The 25,544-nt window shown below is 37.8% G+C and overlaps 1 protein-coding gene across 1 annotated transcript in view; it reads right to left on the reverse strand.

The window, feature by feature from the left end:
* prkn (parkin RBR E3 ubiquitin protein ligase) overlaps positions 1–25,544 on the reverse strand; it is a 186,033-nt gene that overhangs the window by 106,995 nt on the left and 53,494 nt on the right. Inside the window, exon 3 of the mRNA XM_051917228.1 lies at positions 4,617–4,836. Within this exon, the coding sequence (XP_051773188.1) occupies positions 4,617–4,836 (220 nt within the window). The remainder of the gene's footprint in view (positions 1–4,616; positions 4,837–25,544) is intronic.

The following is a 25,544-nucleotide window of genomic DNA, read 5'->3' on the forward strand; positions in this document are numbered from 1 at the left end:
CACTAAGTGAATATAGCGATACATTCTATTTACACTAAGTGATGATAGCGGCATTTTCTCATTCGATATTAGCCACTAGAGGGCAGAATAAGACAGGGAATCAATTAAAGAATGATTCGTAGTTATGTCACCCTACACCTTCCCCTAACCCTACCTAATAAATACTGTTAATATTATTAAACACTCGTTAGACAGGTTATTTCCACTTTTAGAACATTTTTTTTCCTTCTAACCGTAATTTATGGTCATACAGGTAAAAGCAAGACATAATTCATACATTTACAAAAGACACTTAACGAAAACAAGCAGAATGTCTGTTTCTTTTCCTAGATCTTTGGAGTGCGCCACAATGAACCACTTTCGGTTTGTTAATCTGTAGACCTAATTATATAGTGAAATATCGCGTAGCCTATAGGCCTAAATATTCCCTTTTATTGTATATGTGTTATGTAGGCCTATAGTTTTATTCTGTTTTCTCCGTTCACAGAAGCGCTGCATATGCGTGATGTGACGTTGTGTGAACTCATGTTCTACATATCCTGCAATTTTCGCTGGTTTCAAAACGCACAACAAGCTGCATATTAGCCTACTTGACATTCATTTTCACTTAAATGTAGGCCTAATGCTTGACGGTTGGTGACATATATAATCGGAAAAACTAATGCCAGGGCATTGCCATTGTGACTTACCTATGATGACTTCACAGCTGAGCCTGAATGCGTCAGCGCGGGTATTTCACACACTTTGAATGCGTCAGTGTCACATTTGCATAGGCTGTAGCTGTACTATTTGAATTCGTGACTGGTTGACTGCCAAATCAAAATATTAAATAGAACGAAAAAATAACGTTATTAACCGGTTAATGGCCATTTCAAATTAGCGTTTCTGTTCAGAACGATTAAATTTGATTTCGTTTCCGTTTCTGGTTACATTCCGGTCAAAATTTCGTTTGCTTCCTGTTTTTGTTTTCGTTCCTTGAACCGGTTCAGAGCCCTGGTCGAAATAATGAGATATTATGTCGAAATAATGACTTAATATCTCGAAATAACGACTTGTGTCGAAATAACGAGATAAGTTTTCTTTTTCTTTTTTTTTCCTCCACACCATAAGTTTTCTTTTTCTTTTTTTCCTCCCCACCATAAGTTTTCTTTTTTTCCACCATGTGGTTCAGGGCTTCCGTAGCACAGAGCTGACAGCTCCAAAAAAAAAAAAAAAAAAAGGGTAACACTTTAGTTTATGGTCCAATTCTCACTATTAACTAGTTGCTTGTTAACATGCATATTACTAGGATATTGGCTGTTTATTAGTACTTATAAAGCACATATTAATATCTTATTCTGCATAACCATATTTTACATCCCTTAATCCGACCCCATACCTAAACTTAAAGGAATACTTCACTTTCAAATAAAAATTTCCTGATAATTTACTCACCCCCATGTCATCCAAGATGTCCATGTCCTTCTTTCTTCAGTCAAAAAGAGATTAAGGTTTTTAATGAAAACATTCCAGGATTATTCTTCTTATAGTGGACTTCAATGGTCTCCAAACGGTTGAAGGTCAAAATTACAGTTTTAGTGCAGCTTCAAAGGGCTTTAAACGATACCAGACGAGGAATAAGGGTCTTATCTAGCGAAACGATCGGTCATTTTCTAAAAAAAAATCAAAATGTATATGATTTATAGGCACAAATGATCGCATCACAAGTGCTTCCACCAGAACGCGATTCTGTATTCTTCAAAAAGCTTACGCTAAATGTCCTACGCCTTCCCTATTCAACTTACAGAAAAAACGGAACTGGCGCCGCGTTCGTTCCGTAAGTTGAATAAGGAAGGCGTAGGACATACAGCTAGATAAGACCCTTATTCCTCGTCTGGGATCATGTAAAGCCCTTTGAAGCTGCACTGAAACTGTAATTTTGACCTTCAACCATTTGGAGACCATTGAAGTCCACTATAAGGAGAAAAATCCTGGAATGTTTTCATCAAAAACCTTAATTTCTTTTCGAGTGAAGAAAGAAGGACATGGACATCTTGGATGACATGGGGGTGAGTACATTTTCAGGAAATTTTTATTTGAAAGTGGACTAATCCTTTAACAACTACCTTACTAACTATTAATAAGCAGTAATTAGGGTTTATTGAGTTAATAGTCAGTTGATAGTGAGAATTGGACCCTAATCTAAAGTGTGACCAAAATAATTATTTGAGTTTGATTTTGAGTGTGTTTCTAATTATTATCACCTGTGTATAAAGAGTTGCATCTAACTCCACAGGGGTATTGTGCCTGATGAAGACCTGACAGTCGAAACGTTGAGCTGTTTATTAATAAATGTTTTTGGAGCTGTAAACTCAGTGTGCGACACTCTTCTTACTTCTATGATTGTCATGCACCTGAGCCCAATTAAGGTTTGGGATGTGCACAACTTTTTGTATTTTTTATTTTAAATAAAGTACCACTGTGAAAATCATAATGATTATAATGTGCTTTTTATTTGGTCATTACATTTTCTAAAGAACATGGCATTGCACTAGTTTTTGCAATCTTTCCTTGTTGACTGACTTTTAAGTATGAGAGCACTGAGACAAAGAATTTTCCTGGATATAGACGTCAGCAGCAAAAACAGTGTTAGGATTGTTAAGCTTGATTAAGATCCATGAATCAATTAAAAATACAGTACTGTATTTTTATATTGGTGCATATAAATAAAAAAAGATTAAAAACCGTTCTTCGTTTAGTAAAAAAAAAAAAAAAAAAAAATATATATATATATATATATATATACATAAATTTATTAATAATTTAATTGTTTTAATAATTTTGTAAAACACTGGAAAACTTGATATTTAAAACTTGATACTGCTGTAACGACTGAGACAAATCAGACACAATTATTTGTCATATTTAACAATCATAAATAATCTTTAAAACTCACTCTGAGGCCTGCGGGACCCTCCCCCAAGGACCAGCCTGTGCAAGGGCCTCAGTTACCATGGACACCATCAAACAAGGTAGTTTATTGCCCAAAGTATGTGGCCACGTGGAAAAGCAGAGGCAAAGAGGCCCATAGCCCTCAAAACAGACTTTCCTGCATTAATTCATATATGAACTGATCTATAAATGATCATGCATCCCAGGACATTGTGTTTATGATTATGACTGTTTTGTGTAGTGTCTTCTGGATGGTATTTTTCTTTTATGTATATTTTATGATAAGAATCAATGGTTAATGTATCCCCAACCTACACTAAGTTTGGAGTCTACGAGTTTGTATTTTGAAGATTTAAATGATCGTGTATATGATATATTGATACCTGTGCAACATAGCAGTATTACAAGAATCTGTAATAGTTTCTTCAAAAAAACTCAGCCAGTTTCATATGCAGATGCCCTGCTAGAAACACAAAGGCTCGTAAAAGCCCCCATAGAGGAGTTTTGTTTTAAATATTCATAATTAATCTTAATGAATAATCATAAGGAGTTATGCATAATTATTAATATTTCCCCTTTGAGCTAATATCGCTACACTGCAACAACGACATTTTTCAAACTAGAGTAAGAGACAGTATTTGAAAAGCAGCAAACATACGCATTACTTCCAACCCAGGCTAATTGGAAAAACTCTGGCATGCCAAAATTACATTACTTTGCTTCTTGCATGTCTTGGAACACTTTCAAAGTAAAATGTCCAGTGATTGTGGACGTGTGTCCAGAAGTGTGGTCCAAAACATATGAATGTGAATCTCGCAACGTTTTATTTACATTGATTTTTGTACAAACTGCAGCAGTTTGGAAATTAAATGACCACTGAATGGCGATGAAAGGTTAATACTCTATCATGTTTGGAAATAACATCCCACCTACACTAAACCCTAGTCTAAACCTAACCGTTAGTGTTAACAAAAGCAAACGTAAAGAGATAAAAATGCATTTGCAGAAGTGACCATGCTATTTTAGCTTGCTTCTACAAGTCTTTGAGCTTGGACTCGTAACTGAATGCTCTACATCGTAAGTGCTGTTCTGTACCAGGTGAGCTACCGAGCAAGTTTACTGTCAGAAAAGCCATAAACATTCAGCCGGTTATGTGATGCAAACGTCAAAATGTATTAGTTTACAAATCATGCACTATGGTAAGTGTTTTGAAGTCATAACATAGTATTGAGCAAGGAACAAATTTGTCTTTATTAATCGATAATCTGCACCGTAATCATGATTTGTCCAAAAAGGAATAAAAAAAAAAAGGAATTGTTGGTGTTTTACTGCCACTAGTTTTTTATTTTATTTTATTTTATTTTTTTAACTGAAAACTGCAGTGATTTGTATGTAGGCACTGTATGTTTTTTGGAGTTTTGAAAAAAAGTATGTAGAGGCACGTTTTTCCAATGAGCTTTTGTTGATTACTTCACCTTTAGTAGTATTTAGAGCAAACTTTGAGACACCAAAGAAATAATAATAATAATAAAAAAAAGTACACATTCTTTTATTAACTAGTGACATTATGCTCCTTAACTTGTGCTTCTTCACTCTTGTAAAGCACTAGCTGCCACTGGATTTAAAAATATATTTTATCTACACTGACACAAACATACGCACAAACACAGTTCTACGCCCGTTACCTGTGTGTCCAACAGAGTCCCCCTGTCTGGATACATCTGTCTCCAGAATGACAGCCAGGCCTTCAGATGCAGTGGTCAGACGGGAGCTACTGAGGTCAAGTCGGGTCAAGCTCTCCATCCCGCCGCCCAGCCTGCGCTGCTGGACCAGCTCAGAGCACTGGGTCGAGGTGGACGGGGGCAGAACCACATGAACCGTGCTCTGCTCAGGGAGATCACAGCCCTGTCACAGAAGAGGACAAGCAGATAGTTCTCTCACACACTTCACAACAGCCTCATCCATGATTAATATCACTATACCTCAGGGATTCTCAAACTTTTTTGGTCTGTAACCCATCATGCACCACTATGTCTGCTATACACTTTAGGATCTCATGTTCTAAAGAAACAGGTTTGGGTTCTGTTCTGAGTAGATTAATGTGGTTGCTGTCTTCATGTAAATTAGATTTCATGATGATCCACTTTGTAATAGTTCTCACTGGTCCACTTCTGCTAAGCAATTTATGGTGCTTATTAATGGAAAACTGAATGTAGTAACCCCATGTCAGAACAAAAATTGCTCAGAAAATGTTTCTTTCTTTTTTTTTTTCTGAGACCATCCACAGCGTCAGTGATATGAATAGTAATTCTGTGGTGCTATAGTCTCAAAAGCACATTATGAGAGGATCTTTCATCCTGGTGTCTTTCATTTCTGTCTCCAGCACAAGGAAAGAAAGGATCAAACTTTGCCGTCATAAGTACCTTCACAAATTCAAGTAATCAAGCTGGCACATACGCCGCAGACCGGTGGGAATGTTGCACAGAAAAAACAGGTAGAGAGAATAAACATGCCAATCACTGTGAGACACTGACAAAAAGCTTGTATCTTGCAGAGAATGAAGGAAGATAAAGGTAAAAACAGCATTGTTTGGAGAAGGCAGTAAAATGACAAAGATATCATACAGTATGAGAAGCACTTTAATACGGTACAGTTCCCTTAAGTATTTGCTTGATTGTAGAAACATAGTCCTTTAATTTCCTTTTTTAGGATATGACTAAAGACTTTCTCTTTGCGTAGAGGTAGAAAATGTTGAAAACTTAATCAGTTTCACTACATCTTCATACCCATCTTTTAGTGGGTATTTAATATATATATATATATATATATATATATATATATACACACACATACACACAGTCAAACCAAAATGTATTCAGACACCTTGAACATTTCATTCATTATTACAGTTTATTCACTATAGTTTAAAAATTGGTAATAAAATATGACAAGAGTTAAACTGTGTCAGAAAAAAATTAATCTTAATTATGTCAGATAACACTCAATCAAAACATGGTCAGGTCACAGTGTCAAATTTTATCAATTTTACTGGTAGTCCACTGTATGAAGAATCTTTGTCACAGTTTACTTTATTTTGCTATAGTCACTTACATAAATGAACTATAGTGTCCTGCACCCACTAGTAAAAAAAAAAATATTAAAATTTAGTGTCTGAATAATTTTTTGTTTTTGACTGTATATATATGTATATATATATATATATATATATATATATATATAGTACTTTTTAATTCACAAAATTACATTCAGTTTTTAGATCATGCCAATACACAGTAATAATTAAAAATTTAATGCTCTACTATCTGACTTATCTTTTAGTGGGTATTTAAAGGAATAGTTCACCCAAAAATGAAAAACCTTATGCTGTATAACCTTATACCTGTAACAATGTGTGCATCAAGGCTGAAGAATGCAGGAGAATTAGGTTCCAAGAAAACTCAAAACGTTTAATTTCACTTAAAATTGCCTTCAAAAATGAGGCAAACAGGTAGTGCAAAGACATCTAGAGATAAGTGACTGGACAAAGAACTGAGGGCTTATAAAGATAGGAAATAGAGGAGCTAATGATACTAATTAATAAGACACACCTGAACTAAGGACTCTAATCAAATCTGTAACCTAGGAGACAAACAGGGAGGAAATGAGGAAGACTGAACTAATTAACAAACTGAGAACTAAACTAGAAACAATTTCAATGAAAACCAAATGAAAACAAAAGACAAAACCCTGACATTACTACCCCCTCCCGGAAGACGCAACCTCGCGCTCCAGGCACCCTGGAGTCCTGGGGAGGTGAGCAGGGCGGTGCTGGCAGGTTAAGAAGCCTCCAGGGTGGAGCTGGCAGATCAGGGGGCCAGGGCAGAGCCGGCAGTTCAGGGCACCAGGGCGGTGCCGGCAACTCAGGAGACCAGGGAGGATGGGCCTTCGTGGCCTTGCCCAGGACCCAAAGCTCGGCCACCATGGTGGCCGAGCATGGAGCTGAAGTGGGCTCATGGGCCGAAGTAGACACTGGAGCGGACTCGGGGGCTGGAGCTGACACTGGAGCGGACTTGGGCTGGAGCCAACACTGGAGCGGACTCAGGGGCTGGAGCTGACATGTGTATTGCCCAGACACACACAAATGCTAGCGCCATTATGGGCACTGTGATGCTCTCTGAGCTGAGCTCTGGGACTGAGGCGGCCTCTGGAGAGCATTCTAGAGTGGACTCTGAAGAGCTTTCTGGAGCGAACTATGGAGAACTTTCTAGAGCGGACCCTGGAGAACATACTGGAGCGGGCTATGTACCATGCTCGGGGGCTGGAGCCATCACTGGACTCTGGTCAGGGGCTGGAGCCATCACTAGACTCTGGTCAGGGGCTGGAGCCATCACTAGACTCTGGTCAGGGGCTGGAGCTATCACTAGACTCCGGTCAGGGGCTGGAGCCATCACTAGACTCTGGTCAGGAGCTGGAGCCATCACTAGACTCTGGTCAGGAGCTGGAGCCATCACTAGACTCTGGTCAGGGGCTGGAGCCATCACTAGACTTCTGTCAGGGGCTGGAGACATCACTGAGCTACGTTTGGGAGCTGAAGCTTTCTCTGGGCTTAACTTGGGGACTATAGCCATGTCTGGGCTCCATGACATCCCCTCATACTCCACCAGAACTCCTAGGGGCACAGGTGTGGCGGCCATTTTGGCTGAAGGCTCAGGTGTGGCTGCCATGACAGGGCGAGACTCTAGAATGGCGGCCATCTTGGGATGAGACTCTGGAAAGAACTCAGGGGCTGGAGATACTGAGTACCCGCTCTTCTTCCTCAGCCTCCTCCTTTGGGCTGGGGTTAAAGTAATATTGGTACTGGGAGTGGACTCTGGAGCGGATGAGTTGGTCCTGATGTTTGTGAATGTGAAGGGTTTGGTTGCAGGCTTGCGGTGAGTTGGAGCGCCCAAGCGCTTTCGAGATGGGACTGGATGAGGGTTGTACTTGTATCCCTTTACTTCTTCAACAACAAGATCAGAATCATTAAGCCAGAGGATGAAATTAATGGACTCGACCAAGGGCAAATAATGCCCAGGAGACGAAAACCGAATAACATCCTCATCCAGTCCCCTCTGGAAGCAAGCACTGTGCGTTGTATCGCTCCAACTCACCAGATGGGAAAACTCCACAAACTCCTCCACACACCGCTCCAAAGGAAGACCATCTTGCCGGAGGGAGAGGAGATGATCTTCAGCCCGGTTTATATTGTGAGGTCCAGTCATCTGTAACGATGTGTGCATCAAGGCTGAAGAATGCAGGAGAATTAAGAAAACTCAAAAGGTTTAATTCCACTTCAAAAATAAGGCAAACAGGTAGTGCAAAGACATCTAGAGATAACAGTGACTGGACAACGAACAGACAGAAACTGAGGGCTTATAAACATAGGAAACAGAGGAACTAACGAAACTCATTTATAAGACACACCTCAACTAAGGACTCTAATCAAATCTGTAACCTAGGAGACAAACAGGGAGGAAATGAGGAAGACTGAACTAATGAACAAACTGAGAAGTAAACTAGAAACAATTCAATGAAAACACAGACAAAACCCTGACAATACCACATGCAAGTTTTAATTTAATCTTTTTTTTTTTTTTAGTGACCACATTTCCAAGCTTCAAAATAAAAAAATAAAAAATAAATAGTGCATAAAACATGTATGCTATATTCTTCTCTCCTTTTTAAAAACATCCAAAGACATATTCTCATTATATTTTTAAATTATGTTTTACAATACTTTTTAATTCGTGAAATTGTATCCAATTTTTAGATCATGTCGATTCACGCACCAATTATTAAACTGCAATGCTCTACCATTTGGCTTTACCTCCATTTGTTGAACATTTCTACCTGTAAAACAGCAGAATGTTTGATGCAAATCAGACAAAAACATTCCTTCAAGAGAAAACCCTCACTGACAGGGAAAATGGTTATTTTGTCTGAAACCGTTCTCTGTTAATTTCTTGGTGTTAGCAAAAAAAAAAAAAAAAAAGAACGTAGACAAAATAAAGGCATGAATCACATCTTGTCCATTTTCTCCAGCAGTCCCTGAGGGTTGATTTTTTTAGTAGCATAAAAGAAAGACCCTCTCGCTCCAGGTGAACGGACCACCAGCTAAGCCTTATCGCACTTTCCTGTAATAGAGGAGACTTCTAATACAGGCTGTAACAAAGATGGGCCGCATGCTGGGAAACGAAGCGGCCATAGCAACACAATGCTAGATCCCTATCAAGAAATGCAGGAATGGAAATTAGCATTGATCATTAGTTACATGATGGACGCTTTAAAGGCTGCTCTGACATAAAATATGCTGGTCAATATCAATTTAGTCACACGGCAGTGCATTTTTGACTTTGCATTTGTATGCCATGACAAAAATATTAAACGACAGCGTAGCAGCAAGATGACCCTTTTGATTCGAACGGTACGTTTACGTCTACGGTTCAGGCGATAACCTCTAATTCACATTAATGGAGGCAGCAGTTTTCCTGATAACTCAGAGTAAAGGGAAAAGCTTTGGACAAAAATAACACTGCAAATGCACTCTGAGATAAAAAGCAATTTCCAGGACGTGAACTTGTGACATTTAGAAAAAGCATTGATCCAAACAAAAACACACACACAACGTGAAAATTGAGCACAAAACTAAGAGACGGGAAAGAATAAAGTCTCCCCAGCAAATGCATTTGAGGTTGTCAGCCCGCCTCGACGCTGACTTTTATTTATGCCTTTTTTTTTTTTTTTTTTTACATTTTCAAATCCAGTTACTTTAGGGACAGAGCGGTGCTTGTATTCCTGATGAGCAGAAAGTGCCTTCATTTTACACACGTGACCTTTTTCAACTGATACATTCTCTTGGGGGAGCCTGATCAACAAGTCAGTCTTTTAAAGACAGGGACACTGTGCATTAGCGATGACTTGGCTCTTTAAAGATACACAGCGACTGAATTTCAATTCTGAAAGCACGGAGACAATCAATTTGTCTTTCATCCGGAATCATAAGCAGCCCCAGAGAGTCTGGACACTTTCTCAAAGTCATTTATGGTCATTGATGGCATCAGGACTCAACATATTCATCTATATTTCATCTTAAAGGGACAGTGGATTAGCTTAGACTGTGAGCTGAATACCAACTGTGTATGATTAGCAGATAGTTTGTCTTAGAATTAAAACTGCAAGTTGAAAAATGGATGTTCCACAAAACTTGGAAAACCCTACTGAGGAAGTGACATCTTGACAATTTCCGTGTTACTTTCAAGAATGATATTTTACTTTTAAGAATGTTGAACACAAAAGGAATGTCTGTTCTGAAGAATGTCTAAGCTTTAAACATAACAAAGGTGTTCTTAAGTTCAAAAAGGACAAAAATGCACATAAAAGTGGTCAGCGAAGCCATTAAAGAACCATTTTGGGTTCCCCAAAGAACCTTTCAGTGAACAGTACTTAAAAGAATCATTTCTTTCTTAGTGTGAAGAACTTTTTAATAATCTGAAGAACCTTTTTCCACTATAAAGAATGCTTTGTGTAATGGAAAGGTTCCATGGATGTTTAAGGTTTTTCATGGAACCAGAGATCCCAATAAAGATTTTATTTTTTTCAGAGTGTACTATATTTTAAGCCTTTTTATAGCCTTTTGTGGGGAAAATACATACAGTTAAACCATGATTTATTCAAAAACCTGGTCTTGTAACTCTCAAATCCCATTTGCACTTCCGCTCATTCAAATTTGACACAAGAACCTACAGCAGTGCTGTAGTACTTGGGTCTGTCTCAAGTCCGAGACATTGGCCATATTTTCAGGGTCTTGGTCCTGTATTTGGAATCGGCACTCAGATTTGATCCTCTCAGGTCTTGGCCTGGACTTGGACTCGAATGAGCTGGTTTTGACTGCAATACTCCTACTTTAAACAAGAAAGCGTGTAGTGACCCAGGGTTCTCAAGCTCCAATAAGGACAAAAAAATGCAACATAAAAATGCATATGTCTGCTGCACCATATTTTTAAGTCTTCTGATAGCTTTGTGTGAGGAAAATACATGAAGTTAAACCATTATTTACTGAAAAATCTGGTCTTTTAGCTCTCAACTCACATTCACACTTCCACATATTCAAATGTGCATCATGCAAGAACCTTTGGCAGTGTTATATTTTCACAGTCTTGGTCTTGTAATGGACTCTTGTGCATTTGGACTTGGCCTAGAATCAGACTTGACCTTCTTTAGGTCTTTATTTTGACTCTGACCCAACCTACTCAAGTCTCTGCCCAGACTGTGACTTAAATGAGCTGGTTTTGACTACAAAACTTTGCAGTTTGGCATCAGTGACTCCAAACATGGTGCTAGGCATCTTTGATTCTGAATACATAAAGGTGCAAATGAAATTTAAGAGCTATGGCAAAGATCAAGTTATTCAGTAAATCATGCTTCAATTTTTTTCTCATATACGACTTCATATAAGTCTTCACTTCAAGACTTATAGCTTGACTACTTTTATGATAGCTCAACCAGATTGCGTTCCACTGAGGAATAAAAGAACACAGGTTTAGAATAACATTAGTATGTTGTCATTTTAGTTCTTTAAGCAAACACCTTTGCTTGCATATCTGACAAAGCTGGATATGACCATGAAAAATGTACAGCGTAATACCATATAATAGAATTTAATATAATAAAAACCCACTTTCAAATTAGCATTTTATAAAATCCCCTATTAAAACACCGCTAGGGAGCAAGTTAAAATCCACTCTGTTTTATCAGAGATGACTAAGCATCTTCGGAGAACACTGACAATGTGAGTTGGGCTCAGCTGAGACACTTCCCCATGTAGACAGATGGTGTGGAGAGCTGGGCTTGAGACACAGAGGACACTGTGACTAATATGAGCTGGGAGTTCCAACTGGGGAGGATCGACACCAGATTGAATTTCCAGGCTGGTTATTACTGGTTTTCAGTGTGGTCATTCTGGTGAAGCTGGTAAAACAAAGGCATCTTGCTGGTTAAGCTACTTAAGAAGTCAAGGGCAACAACAGCATCACATACCGGGAACCAACATCCGCTTTAAAACCACCATTAAGTATTTACAAGGGGACTCCGTCCTTGCAATGCATTGACCAAGCATTTACGTTTGCATACTAGCGTTGAGTATATTTTTGGCCCAAGGAAACACGTGGTGCAAGGCTGAAATAAGATGGTGATTGGCTCCTTGGTGCGGCAGGAGGCAAGGGCGAGGATGACTCTCATACAGGAAGAGTCCTTGAAGCTGAATGCATGTTGTAACCTTCAGAGCACTGGCGTTTATCTGTATTGCTCCTTCAGAGAGTGTGGAGAGTGTGAAAGGAGGAGGACGAGACAGAGAGAAAAATGGGGGAGACGAGCACTTTGGAAAATAGAGGTAATAACAGTGAGCAAGCCAATGGGTCAGAGAGGAATATAAAAGAATGAGAGAAAAAAAAGAAAAAGAAAAGCAAAGACATACAAAAACAGCACAGAACAAAGAAATGGAGGCACACAGGAATGGAAAGAGTGAAAGAATGACAAACAACTAGACAGAAAGGAAAGAGAACAGACAAAACACTGACAACAACATGAACTCTCTTGAGGGAATTCACTAAGAATGAAATACGAACACTGGTAGTGTTGTTTATTTGCACATGCGGCCTGCGTTGTTTTAGCCTCTGATTTACTTAAGGAATTATGCAAATAAGGTGACGACAACAACAAGCCAATAAAATCTATGCCGAAAGCAGTTTACACAACTTGCTCACTAAATTGCGAAGAATACAGCAGACTACCACAATCTGACATACTTCACTGTGACTGTACGATTGTTATTTATATGCTATTATAGTATTTGTAAATATTTTGAATTAGCTTTTATTTTTATATTTACAGTTTTCACTTTAATTTTAGTTTAAGTTTTAGTAATAGTGCTTTTGTCATTTTTATTTTATTCAGTTAGGCCACGTTCGGACTGCAGGTAGGCTAAATGTGGCCCAAATCCGATTTTTTGTTCATACAGTATGTGACTCCGATCTGTTTTAAAGATCTGAGACACATATGAGCAAAAAATCGGAAATACGTCAATGAAATAATAGCATGTAAATAACAATCGTACAGTCACGATAAAGTATGTCAGATTGTGGTAGTCTGCTGTGTTCTTCACAATTTAGTGCCCAAGTTGGGGAGCTGCACTGCATGTGTAAACTGCTTTTGGCATAGATTTTATTGGCTTGTTGTTGTCGTCACCTTATTTGCATAATTCCTTTAGTAAATCAGAGGCTAAAACAACGAGGGCAGCATGTGCAAATACACAACGCCACCAGTGTCCATATTTCATTCTTAGTAAATTCCCTCTAGAGAGTTCATGTTGTTGTCAGTGTTTTGTCTGTGCTCTTTCCTCGTCTAGTTCTTTGTCATTCTTTCGCTCTTTCACTTCCTGTGTGCCTTCATTTCTCTGTTCTGTGCTGTTTTTGTACGGCAAAGTTTTGTAGTCGAAACCAGCTCATTCAAGTCACAGTCAGAGGTTGAGTCAGAGTCAAAATAAAGACCTGAAGAAGGTCAAGTCTGAGTCTGTGAACAGCACAAACCACGTGGTATCTGATCTTTTCGATTTTGATTTGGGCCACTTCCATAGGTGGTCCTGAATCAAATACAGGTCTGATGTTTTGCAATGTGACTGAACAGTCTTATCAGAATTCATGCATCTTTTACATCACTCTAGATCGGCATTCGTCACAATTCTGCGCTCATGGGAGTCACAAGATTTTACCCAAAGTTATCAAGCCAGTTGTGAAAGGTAGTCAGTGAAGGACAGTGATGTGTCAGAGCTCATAAGTGACAGCTCTATATACAAGCAAAACATCATAAATGTTTTAAAAACTCTGCTCTCATTTTTCGCATCCTGGTCTTTGTTTTTAATATTGCCTGTGCATAAATTCGCTGGGTTCCACGGCCGATCACACAATAAATAAATGCATAATCACTTACTTTAATGTCCTCTGTGTTTACTTCCACATGACAGTGTGCTGCATGACGTCTTTTTAACATTCTTTTGCGAATGCTGGTCAGTTCAGGACCATGATCTGTTCACACTGGAATCTGATATTGGACACATTTAAAACAACAATGTGAACAGCTTCCCACGACTCTCGGCCTGCTTCATGCCAGAAATACCTTTTTTTCTTTCTTTTTTTTATATTCATTTTTTTAATTAACATTTTTTTTTTAAGTTGTAGTTAACAATAACAACACTGGACTGTACAGCATCACTAACCATATGTGATTGAACCTGTGTGTCGGAAAGCACCTATGATGCCTCAAAATGTCACCTGCGTAGGAAGCTTTGGAAATGGGGGCCTTGGGGTCTTGAGTCTCTGAGAAACGGTAAGATAAAGAGGATCTGCTTCACAAACTAACAGTGACAAGACTGCAAGAGTTGACCAAATTAACAATAGAAAAATCAGCCTTGGCAAGTGATAAAATACAGCTATTTGGCCAGTATCTTTAGTAGAAATTACAAAATAGTGCAACGCGCATGTTTCTTTTTTATGTGAACAAATCAAAGAGATACAAACAGTCATTTTACTCAAGTACTGTTGTTTTGATGCTAGTATTACATTCTAGGAGCCCTACTTTAATGGTCTGAAGCGCATGGCGCAGGTGCACTTAGGGGTGTCCGAATTCACTTTTGCTAGTTTAGCGAAGGAAAAAATGGTCGGCGCGCTGGGTGCATGGTCTAAAAGAGTTGTACCTATTCTCCTAATGAGTCATGGCTGTGTTTTGGGCATAAGTAATATGCAATAAACCAATCAGAGTGTCATCTCCCATTACCTTTAAAAGCCAGGTGCGCTTGCACCATGGCGGAGCCGCTATTTACATGGTGGAATACAGACACCCTCAACCTGGTGAGTCAGTTTAAATACGTGTGTATTGCCATGATTGGTCAAATAATTAGCCAATTTCATTCATCATTACTACAAATAGGGCTGAAATTAGCAAAAAACATTTGTGTTGCGCCAGCTGGGTGTATGATAGGGCCCTAGGTGTCAAAACAAACTATTAAGGCTAAAAAAAGGCAGTTTAAATTACTCTTGGAAGTTTAAAAATGAGCAAATTCTTGTGTAAAATAAAACACACACAATAATATTAAATTATGTTCAGCATATTCAATGAAACTGTACTTATATGTTAGTGTCTGTATGTGTAACACGTATGACTGTCTGGAACAGAGGAGGTGGAATTAAAGATGAGTTGATTACAGCATCACAGACTGTGACTGTGAGAAACACATATATAACGTGAGACCCAGGAGCTATGAGCTGTGCAAATAACCTATTAGCCGGTTACATTCTCCAGAAACACTCGGAACAACACACTCACGCATACACAAGGCCAACTCTTTTTAATTAGTGTGAGTTTTATCTGTGCTCCAGTAAATTCACTGCACAATGAAGCAGTGGGAAATATGGATGAGAGACACGTAAATTAATTTTGAGAGAAGATGAGAGCTTATTAAAACAAATTGAGTAAATATACAGCATATTGATTCCACAGAGCAAGGTGACAACCTGCTGCTGGTGTCAACACTTAAGAGCCACTCGAGAATAGAGAAGCGGGAAAACACAAGGATTCTCACGCAATTTACTGACACACAAAATCGTTTGTGCTTGTTTTCTGCATGCTTCAGTTTTGTGAAGACATATGGCCACCAACAAACCAGAACTCTGCTACCTGACCTGAGAATGACTAGACAATATACTGACAGGAAACCAGTCAAAAAAACATTAAAAAGCAGTCATATCTTTTTCTTTTTTTTTTTTTAATTAGATTGACTGATATATCAGTTTTTTTGATTAATCAGCACCGAGACTTGCTTTTTGAAACTATCGGTTATCAGAAAAAATGTTATAGTTCACAATAATTTTTAATTTACCTGCATACTTCTTATACCAGCAATGGAGGGATCTTTGGTTCTACAGTACCGATGTGCGGTCACATTTATCACGCTATTCTGCAAATTTCTGTAGAAGTACAGTCATTTCAATAGGAATTTGATCAGGAATTTTGAATGACAGCGTTGAATTTCCCTAAATAGATTTTCGTCACATGGATTTGCTTTGCGTTGACCAACAGAAAACTTGGTTTGAAAGCGATTGTGTGTGATGTGCTTTATACATCACTACAATATTGACAATATAGACAATGGATCTTTTGTTTTTGCGCATGTAAATTTGGTGTAATGTGACCGCACCTTAACAGTACCCTAGAGGTACTCTAGAGGTAAAATAAAAACAATTACATAACAAACCTTTCCTCCATTGCATAATTCCACCTACCTGCACCAATACCATCATCTCTCTTTTGTTTCACCATGTTTGAAAGCTGTGTACGGAAGAGCTTCTGTACTCCTATAGACCTTATTCAGAACAGCACCTTGACAGGTATGAAAATGAGGCTGTGAGGGATAGACTTACTGTGTTTTCAATGGCATCCGCTGTAAAAAGCTCCTGGATCACTTATAATTTTCCACAGCTCATGTTGTCTGGAGTTTTTTGTCTACTGAAATATCTTGGAAAATATTTTTGTAATGTTTCGTCAGCAGAACAATCCAAAAACACATGAAATAAAAGTAGAAGAGAGCTTTCATTCCCATTAAAAATCAAAGATGGCGTTGCTGTGAATAAGGTCTATTGGTCAACGTCACAGATGTGACAGAACCTGTCGTGGAGGACTGAAAACAAATGAAACATACTAGTCTTTCTGTCGGGTTGTCATGAAGCATCACAGACACAGTCATCCACTATGATACACTACGACATTTCGACGCTCATTGTCGTTTACGAATCACCACGACACCCTACGTCAAACAGATCGTGACAAAATCGGGCTGATACCGTGTAGTCTGAATCTGGCATAATGCGATGTAACAGATCACTGTAGCAAATTCAAGTTCAAACAAAGCGGCAGCACAGCGCACGTGAACAACACATCTCTTCCACTTTATCACTAGTTATAGCACAAATTAAACATGAATGAACATCAGATGGTATGTTGGAAGATACAGTACACAACTTACCGAAATCTGTATTATGTCTTATGTAATCGCTCAATCAATCAGTGTTTCAACCTCGGAAATACGTCAAACAGCTTGTGTCACGTAGTGTTATACATTTACCTTAGGAAAGCCATTCAATGATCATAACTCGTCAGTCAGCTAGAAAAATTAACACTAGAGAGTAGCATTTTGCTAAACATATGCACACTATTACATATACTATATTATTACATAACCTGTGATTCAATATTTAATGCATGTTTGAATAAATCTGTCATAAAAACAGTTATCACAGCTGCCATTTAAATGTTTAAGCTATATTTCAAAAAACAAATTGGAGCGAAAACATAATAATGTCATTAAATTATTTAATTATTATAATTATTTAATTATTATTTAATTATTATAATAATTTTAAAAACTTATATTATTATAAAAACCACCTTTTGTGCAATTTAAATGTTTATATACAAATTGGTTCATTTTAACTGGTAATATTATAGTAGGCCAAATGGGGTCCATGTATAGTTTACATCATTAGTTTAGAGACATTGACGTGTGTGTGTGTGTGTGTTGTCTGCACATCTACAGATGTCTTTCACCATCACTTAGATCAACAGAGAACAACAGTAGAGAAGTGCAATGCCTTTAAGTCACATTAAAGACACAATATGTATGATTTTTTGGATAAAACCACTAGAACAATGTTTAATATTTTGTTGACTTGTGTACTTACATTATCCCAAATGTTTCCAAGAATTTTTAATCCAGAGAAATCAGCACTTTTAACCAGTATAACGGCACGTGTCTTTGCACCATACCCTCCATTTCCAGTTTTATTTCCGTAGAAACCATGGAAACACCAAAGACGTTTTAATATATTATATTTTATTAGACAGGTCAGCAACAGTTTGGATACCTTTATCGGGTTAGTGTTATTGTTTGAATCTGTTGTTTTCTTGATTTACCGCAAGTAACATGTTTGTACCATGCCTCAGAGACAACACTATTTTGTCAAGTGGCTAACATAGCATAATCAGAAAGAGCTTTATTTGTAACAGTAATACGGCATTTTCTCCACCATACAATATATTTTAAAATTACCTGCATGCCATTTAGCAACACAAGTCATCCATCTTTTATTAATATTATATTCTAATATCAGTCTAACTTACTGAAATGTGCAACAAGTGTCTCATATCAGCCACCGAGCGAACGCAAAGAGTAACGTTATAACTTTGATTATTTTGACCATAGCAGAGCTGCGTTACCCTACAAATTTGATTTATCAAATAAAGTGACCTGTATGAGTAGTAATTCAGCACTGGCGGCTATTTCATTAGGATGAAGTAAAATAATGTGAATTTAAGTGATCAAACAACTTAAATCGTAATATAAACAAACACAACAAAATGAAAGGAGCGGCAGTGGCCGTCTGCGGCATATAAGCATTATAAAAACAGCGATGTAAAACGTCCCAGGTTTTCGGCCCGCCCTGCTTCATACCACAGTAACGTTAATAAAACTTTAATACATTAGCTCATCCATGAACATGATTACTGCATGAGTCCTGTTGGATTGACAACTCCCATGATTCCATGCTCCTTCAAGGCATCTCAAGCTACGCCTCGTTACTGTTTTTAATAAGCGACCTCTAGTGGCAAAACTTACATACTGTGCCTTTAAACAGATAATATTTATGAGATGAGTGCCATCAACGGCACAATCCATGGCGTAATTACCAGTGATAAATTTTCCTTTTGAGCACAAACTTAGCAAATTGGTATTGATCATAATAAAATTTTCTTTGTGAATGCTGACTCTACAGTTACAGTAGTTTGCACACATTTTGTTTACTGTCAGTTTATGAGGCAGCGGGCTATATTCCCCAGCGTACTTTTTTACAAAACTACCTTTCCCATCATTCTCTGTAACAGCACAAGAATAATAAACAGATAAAGCATCGACTTCACACTTCTGAGGAATAATAAATAGATTGTACTTGTCAGGAAGAGAAAGAGGGAGAAAGAAATATGAAATTGTCCAACATGTCTAATTTATTCTAAATCACACCGTATTGCATTGTAATTAGACTTCAGAACTCATACTGTAAGTAGGAGCTTCCTGGCAATGACATGAAGACAGCATAACATCTCTAGAGACAACCACTGTTCTAAATGTCAGTTCTATCAATCAAAAGCTCAAGTAAAGACTGGAAAATGACAAAAAAAATGTGTAAAGTATCAAATTTTGCACAATTCATGTCCCTCCACTGATTTATGAGCACTAGCGTGACTGAAAGATTACCTGAAGTTAGAACTGTGACGGTGGCAGTTTTTTACCACCGCTGTGGTACTGGACCAACATTAATATACCTACATTAAATACATTCTGAAATACACACACACACACACAAAAGAGGCTTAAACATCCTTTTCTTAACAAACGTGCATGTTTTTTAATGCCTCCATCAGTGAAACAACAAAGCCTGTAAAACATTGGGAAAAAAAAATCAAGGAAATTAAATAATAAAGTTAAATATTAAAATAAAAAAAAAATAAAATGTTCCAGTAACAACTTTAGTCACATGCTGGAAAAACATTGTGTACCAAAGGGCTGTTCACACAGAACACATTTTTCCATTCCACTGCACTACTTTTCCATTTTTTTTAAATGGAAACACACGCTAGACGGATGTGTTCGACTGTTGTACTCCCATCACGAGTCTTGCAGCGCATGACATGGATTTCTAAAACGCGGCGCTCAAGTTAAAATCAGCTCAACTTTTTTAAAAAAAAAAAACGCGTCTTACACACACACACATTGAGTTTCTTTGAATCTTTTGATGATGTTATGCACTGTAGATAATGAGATTTTTTTTTTTCTTTACTGATAAAGCTGTTTCATTAGCCGCGTTTCCACTGTCGGGCCTAAAGCGGGCGTGCTAGTGCGTGCCAGGGCCAGTCGCGTTTCCACTGTCACTTCCAGGGCTTGATCGTGCCTCGTTGGGGCTTCCTCGGGGCCAACGGCCAGAGTTTTTCGGCCCGCCGAATACCTTAGTCCAAAGTGGGCCAGCTCGGTCTTGAGGGAGTGGTTACGAATAAAGGCGGAGTTAATCTGTGTGTGGAGACGGAGGCGCCATGGTAGATTACATGTAAGTGACCAGCTAACATCAGCATTAAAGACTTTTAAAAATATTTTAGCTCAAAACTCACTTTCAGACAGCAGCAAGTGTTTGAAATAACTTCTATTTGTTATCCGATGTGGATTCTGATCACCAAGACTATGCACGCTATTACCAGACAAGTTGTGTGGAGGCATGGTCCTCGAAACAGACCATCGTGAGTCAATAGAGTCCGGGAATGTGACGTATGCAACGCAATGCATTCTGGGACTTTAGGTCACCGACAGTACAGTAGAGACTGGGAAATAGTGGAGGTAGATGTTAAAATTTATATTATACAGTTAAAAACATATTAGAATGGTGAACGCTGGCTGTGTTATGAACTATCTGCATATACTGACCAGCGTGGAAAACGGATGTGAAGTGGAGCGCCATTTTTGGGACATTCTAAAACGCTTAACGTGGCTTAATGTAAGTAAACATCATACTAATAAACCATACTATGTACAGAAAAGCAGTTGAGCCCAGAATTTGAACGCAACGCGTTTAATTACGTTAAACGTTTTCCTCGCATCAAAACTATGTACAGCAAAGCAGTGCGTCTTATTACATGTTAAGTTTTCATCCGTATAAAACCGTTATAAAGAAAATGCTTAACGTCGCTTAATGTAGCCTACTAAGTGATATTAAAAGATCAAATTCTGCCCACACCAATTTTTCTGTATAGTATGCTTTATTAGTATAGTGTTTACTAAGTTTAGTTTTTAATGTCACTGTCCATTAAGCGTTTTCTTTATGGGAGGAAAATGCTTATGTGTAATTAAATGTGTTGCGTTAATATTCTGGGCTCATCTGCTTTTCTGTACACAGTATGCTTTATTAGTTTGGTGTTTACTAAGTTTTGTTTGTTAATAACCCTGTCTTAGTAAATTAAGCCACGTTAAGCTTTTTCACGTTATGCGTTAGAATGTCCCTAATTTTCTGCCTTCCAGGTTAGAAACAACATAATGGTGAAAGTGAAACTCAATGAAAATAAACTTGACCAAAATGTGGCTTTGTCATTTGTATTTATTACAGATTCATAATTTCTGATCCGCTTGAATATGTAAGTGCTCACGCCATGAATAATGTACGAAAACACATTTAGAAATGTTATTTGAGATATAGCTTATATATAGCGTTGTGATCACTCTCCGTGTTCATAAAGCAGCACACCTTTGATTCATTGTTCAGCTTCTCTCAGTAAGAAATCATGTATTTGTTCCATTTAGGTCCAGTAAAACTTACTTGGTGTAGTGATTCCACAATATAATTCATTTCAGAGCTGCATTACAGAGGGTCATGCTGTTATGTTATCCCTTAATGCTTTAACATTAAGAATCAGGGCGATATGATGATATGCTGGCTGAGATCAATCTATATTGTGTTTATTATTTTATCAGATATATCAGTGCCACTTAGTTATTAAAAACTGCAATAGAGAAATCACTCCTGTGTGTGGTATGATAGAAGGCTGCAGTATGATTTCTATGCGTGTGTATGTGTCCTGTCCTGGCCACACGGCTGAGTGATCGAATGAACACGAGATTCAAATATTAGTCCATTTATTCTAAGCAAGTGCAAGCAGCTCTTAAAAAAATTTACGTAAATACAGTAATTTTTTCATCTGGTGATTTGTATTTGTTGTCATTGTACGCTCCTGAGCGTGACCTAAAACATGGCGGCGACTACCCAGAATGCAACGCGCAGTGACGTAGTTTGCCGAGAATACGAATCTGACGTCACGCCGCATTGAGTTCTGGGTAACTTCTTTGTTTATCCGCCATATTGACAGGATCGTGCAGCCTTTCCATCATTGAGTTTAGTGCAGTAATTTGTTTTCTGTCATGATTGTGAAAAATGTCACCATTGTATGTCATTAATGCTGCATCGATAATGGCGATAGTAATGCCTTTTCTACGTGTAAAAACACCAAGAGAAGCAGGTCGAGGAGGTGACGAGAAGACGCCGGATTGCAAATATTTTAATAATGGCACTGATTAAACCCACTGCTTATCACTCAATAAAAGAATCATAAAGTTTTGATTTTGTTTGGTTTAAGAATTAACATTATTACCTTTTGCGAGTCTGACTCTCACTCCGCTTGTGAATTAGCAGAACTTGAACAGGGACATTCAAATGCTTAACAAGAAAAATGCTTCATGTGGCTTAATGCACCGAGACAAACACAAATTCTGTACATATTTATTAAAGCATACTGTGTGGAGATACGCATATGAGCCCAAAATATGAACGCAACACGTTTATATGTTAAGCAGTTTCCTCTCATGTAAAGAAAATGCTTAATGTGGCTTAATGCACTTAGACTGATATTAAAGAGACCAAATTCTGTTTACTAATAAAGCACATATGTGCAGAAAAACGGATAAGACCAAAATATAAACTTTCAGTATCACTTAAAATGCATAAGCCATTTTAAGCATTTTCTGCATAACGGTTTTATAAAGGTAAGAAATTGCTTAATGTGTAATTAAACGTGCTGAGTTCATATTCTGGGCTCATCTGCACATCTTTTAATATACAGGTGCTGGTCATATAATTAGAATATCATCAAAAAGTTCATTTTTTTATTATAAATTATTTTTAAAAATGAAACTTTCATATATTCTAGATTCCCTACATGTAAAGTAAAACATTTCAAAAGTTTTTTTTTTAAATTTTGATGATTAGAGCGTACAGCTCATGAAAGTCCAAAATCCAGTATTTCAAAATATTAGAATATTTCCTAAAATCAATCAAAAAATGGATTTGCAAAACAGAAAAGTTAAAGTTCTTTAAAGTATGTTCTTTTGTGCACTCAATACTTGATCGGCAGGACATATTACAGCAAATGACTTGCTCCTAGCACAAATTACTGCATCAGTGAAGTGTGGCATGGAAGTGATCAGCCTGTGGCACTGCTGAGGCACTATTGAGCCTTCAGATTATCTGTATATTGTTGGATCGACTGTTTCTCATCTTTCTCTTGAAAATATCCCATAGATTCAGGTCAGGCATATTGGCTGGCCAATAAAGCACAGTAATATCATGATCAGCAAACCACTTGGAAGTGGTTTTTGCACTGTGGGCAGGTGCTAAAGTCCTGCTGGAAAAGGAAATCAGCATCTCCATAAAGCTTGTCAGCAGATGGAAGCATAAAGTGCTTCAAAATCTCCTGGAAGATGGCTGCATTGACTTTGCACTTGATAAAACACAATGGACCAACACCAGCAGACGTCACGCCCCCCCCAAAATCATTATTGACTTCAGAAACTTCACACTAGACTTCAAGCAGCTTGGATTCTGTGCCTCTCCAGTCTTCCTTCAGACTCTGGGACCATGATTTCAACATGAAATGCAAAATTTACTTTTATCTGAAAAGAGGACTTTCGACCACTGTTCACTGTCCAGTTCTTTTTCTCCTTAGCCCAGGTAAGATGCTTCTGACGTTGTCTCTGGTTCAGAAGTGGCTTGGTAGTCCTTTTCCTGAAGATGTCTGAGTGTGGTGACTCTTGATGTGCTGACTCCGGCTTCATTCTACTCATTGTGAAGCTCTCCCAAGTGTTTGAATCGGCTTTACTTGACAGTATTCTCAAGCTTGCGGTCATCCCTGTTGCTTGTGCACCTTTGCCTACCCAATTTCTTCCTTCCAGTCAACTTTGCATTTAATATGCTTTGATACATCACTCTGTAAACAGCCACCCCATTCAGTAATGACCTTCTGTGACTTACTCTCTTTGTGGAGGGTGTCAATGATTGTCTCCTGGACCATTGCCAAGTCAGCAGTCTTCCCCATTAGTGTGGTTTCAAAAAACAAAAGATACCCGGATTTTATACTGTAGGGATGGTCATTTAATGAAACTCAAATGTAAATATTCTAATATTTTGAGATACTGGATTTTGGACTTTCATTAGCTGTACGCTCTAATCAACAAATTTACAAAAAAAAACTTTTGAAATGTTTTACTTTACATGTAGGGAATCTAGAATATATGAAAGTTTCATTTTTTAAAATAATTTACAATAAAAAAATGAACTTTTTCACGATATTCTAATTATATGACCAGCACCTGTAAGTACACTAAGCCAAGGTTTTTAAAATGTCCCCTTGCAGGGAACCACTACTAAACTGTTCACAAGCTCCTAGGGTTTTGATTTTGGTTGTCATTTGTTGAAATAAATATAAAAATACAGTGTTTATGTCTGCCTTTCCGCTGAATGTGACCCATAATCTCTGATTCTCCTCCTCTGTGATCGTGGAAAAGGAGAATATTTACAATGACAACAGTTGTAGGCCTACTCAATATGCTCGTTTAAGCATCATTTAAACGTTTCCAACAAATAAATGAATCGACTTTTCTCAGCGTGTTGAACACATAGATTTATTTGGATATTCATATGATGGCTGAAGCAGCAGCGAGCGTCCAACGTGCGACACGGTAAACAGATCAACATTGTAAATGAAATTCTACAAAACTTCAGTGAAAATAAATAAATAAATAAATAAAATGATCATGCGATGCGATAAAATAGCTTCTATTCCCTGCAAACAATACCATTAAAAATGTGACTGTTCCACTTAATGGCAGAAACAAAACAAAAGGTAAGCAATTATCCGTATTAATTTCAGCGCAAGTAGTAGGGGGCGATCCTGTCAAAATGGCGGCGCCGCCCCGGCATGCAACGAGATGACGTCGGTTCGTATTCTCTATACGACGGCTTGAAGAAATCAGATAAATCATATACGCAGGTTATCACAATCATGTATTTATTTTATCTGTCAGCACGTGTCATCTCTTAACGGACTGTCTGATATCCATATTTAGCTCCACATATTTCATAAAATAAAGCAACTCGGGATTCCTCTGTTTTTCAGACTGAAAATATACGTTAACTGTTGGGACTGTCACTGGAGAGAGTGCTAAAGCTCCTCAGGTTGTATTTTTGGTGGAAAATTTGTAGAAATTATCATTCTTTGTAAATGTGATGTAATATGTCTACAAATAACATGACTACAAATAAACAGAAACAGACGCGACTGAATAAGTACGTGTGTCCTCTTTCTTTTGTGAAATAACAGTAAATACAACTTTATTTTTGTGACTAATGTTTAATCTTGACACAAATTAATTCAGTATGGTCAATTTGTTTGGAAAAACATTGATGTTTGGGTTTTTAAATCTTTAAGTAAACAACAAAATGCCAACGAACGCCTGCTTTTATTACGTTCACTTTACGATCTCGCTAGTTTCCAGTGATTTCTTTCTGATTATTTTTCTGATAAAACTTCCATTTGTTTGTGAAATGACGGGTTTGTGTGACGTTGTTCCAGAGAGGCGTGTTACGGGCGAGTTTTAGTGA

Source organism: Ctenopharyngodon idella, chromosome 13, assembly GCF_019924925.1.
Source record: "Ctenopharyngodon idella isolate HZGC_01 chromosome 13, HZGC01, whole genome shotgun sequence".
In the NCBI taxonomy this organism is placed as follows: domain Eukaryota; kingdom Metazoa; phylum Chordata; class Actinopteri; order Cypriniformes; family Xenocyprididae; genus Ctenopharyngodon; species Ctenopharyngodon idella.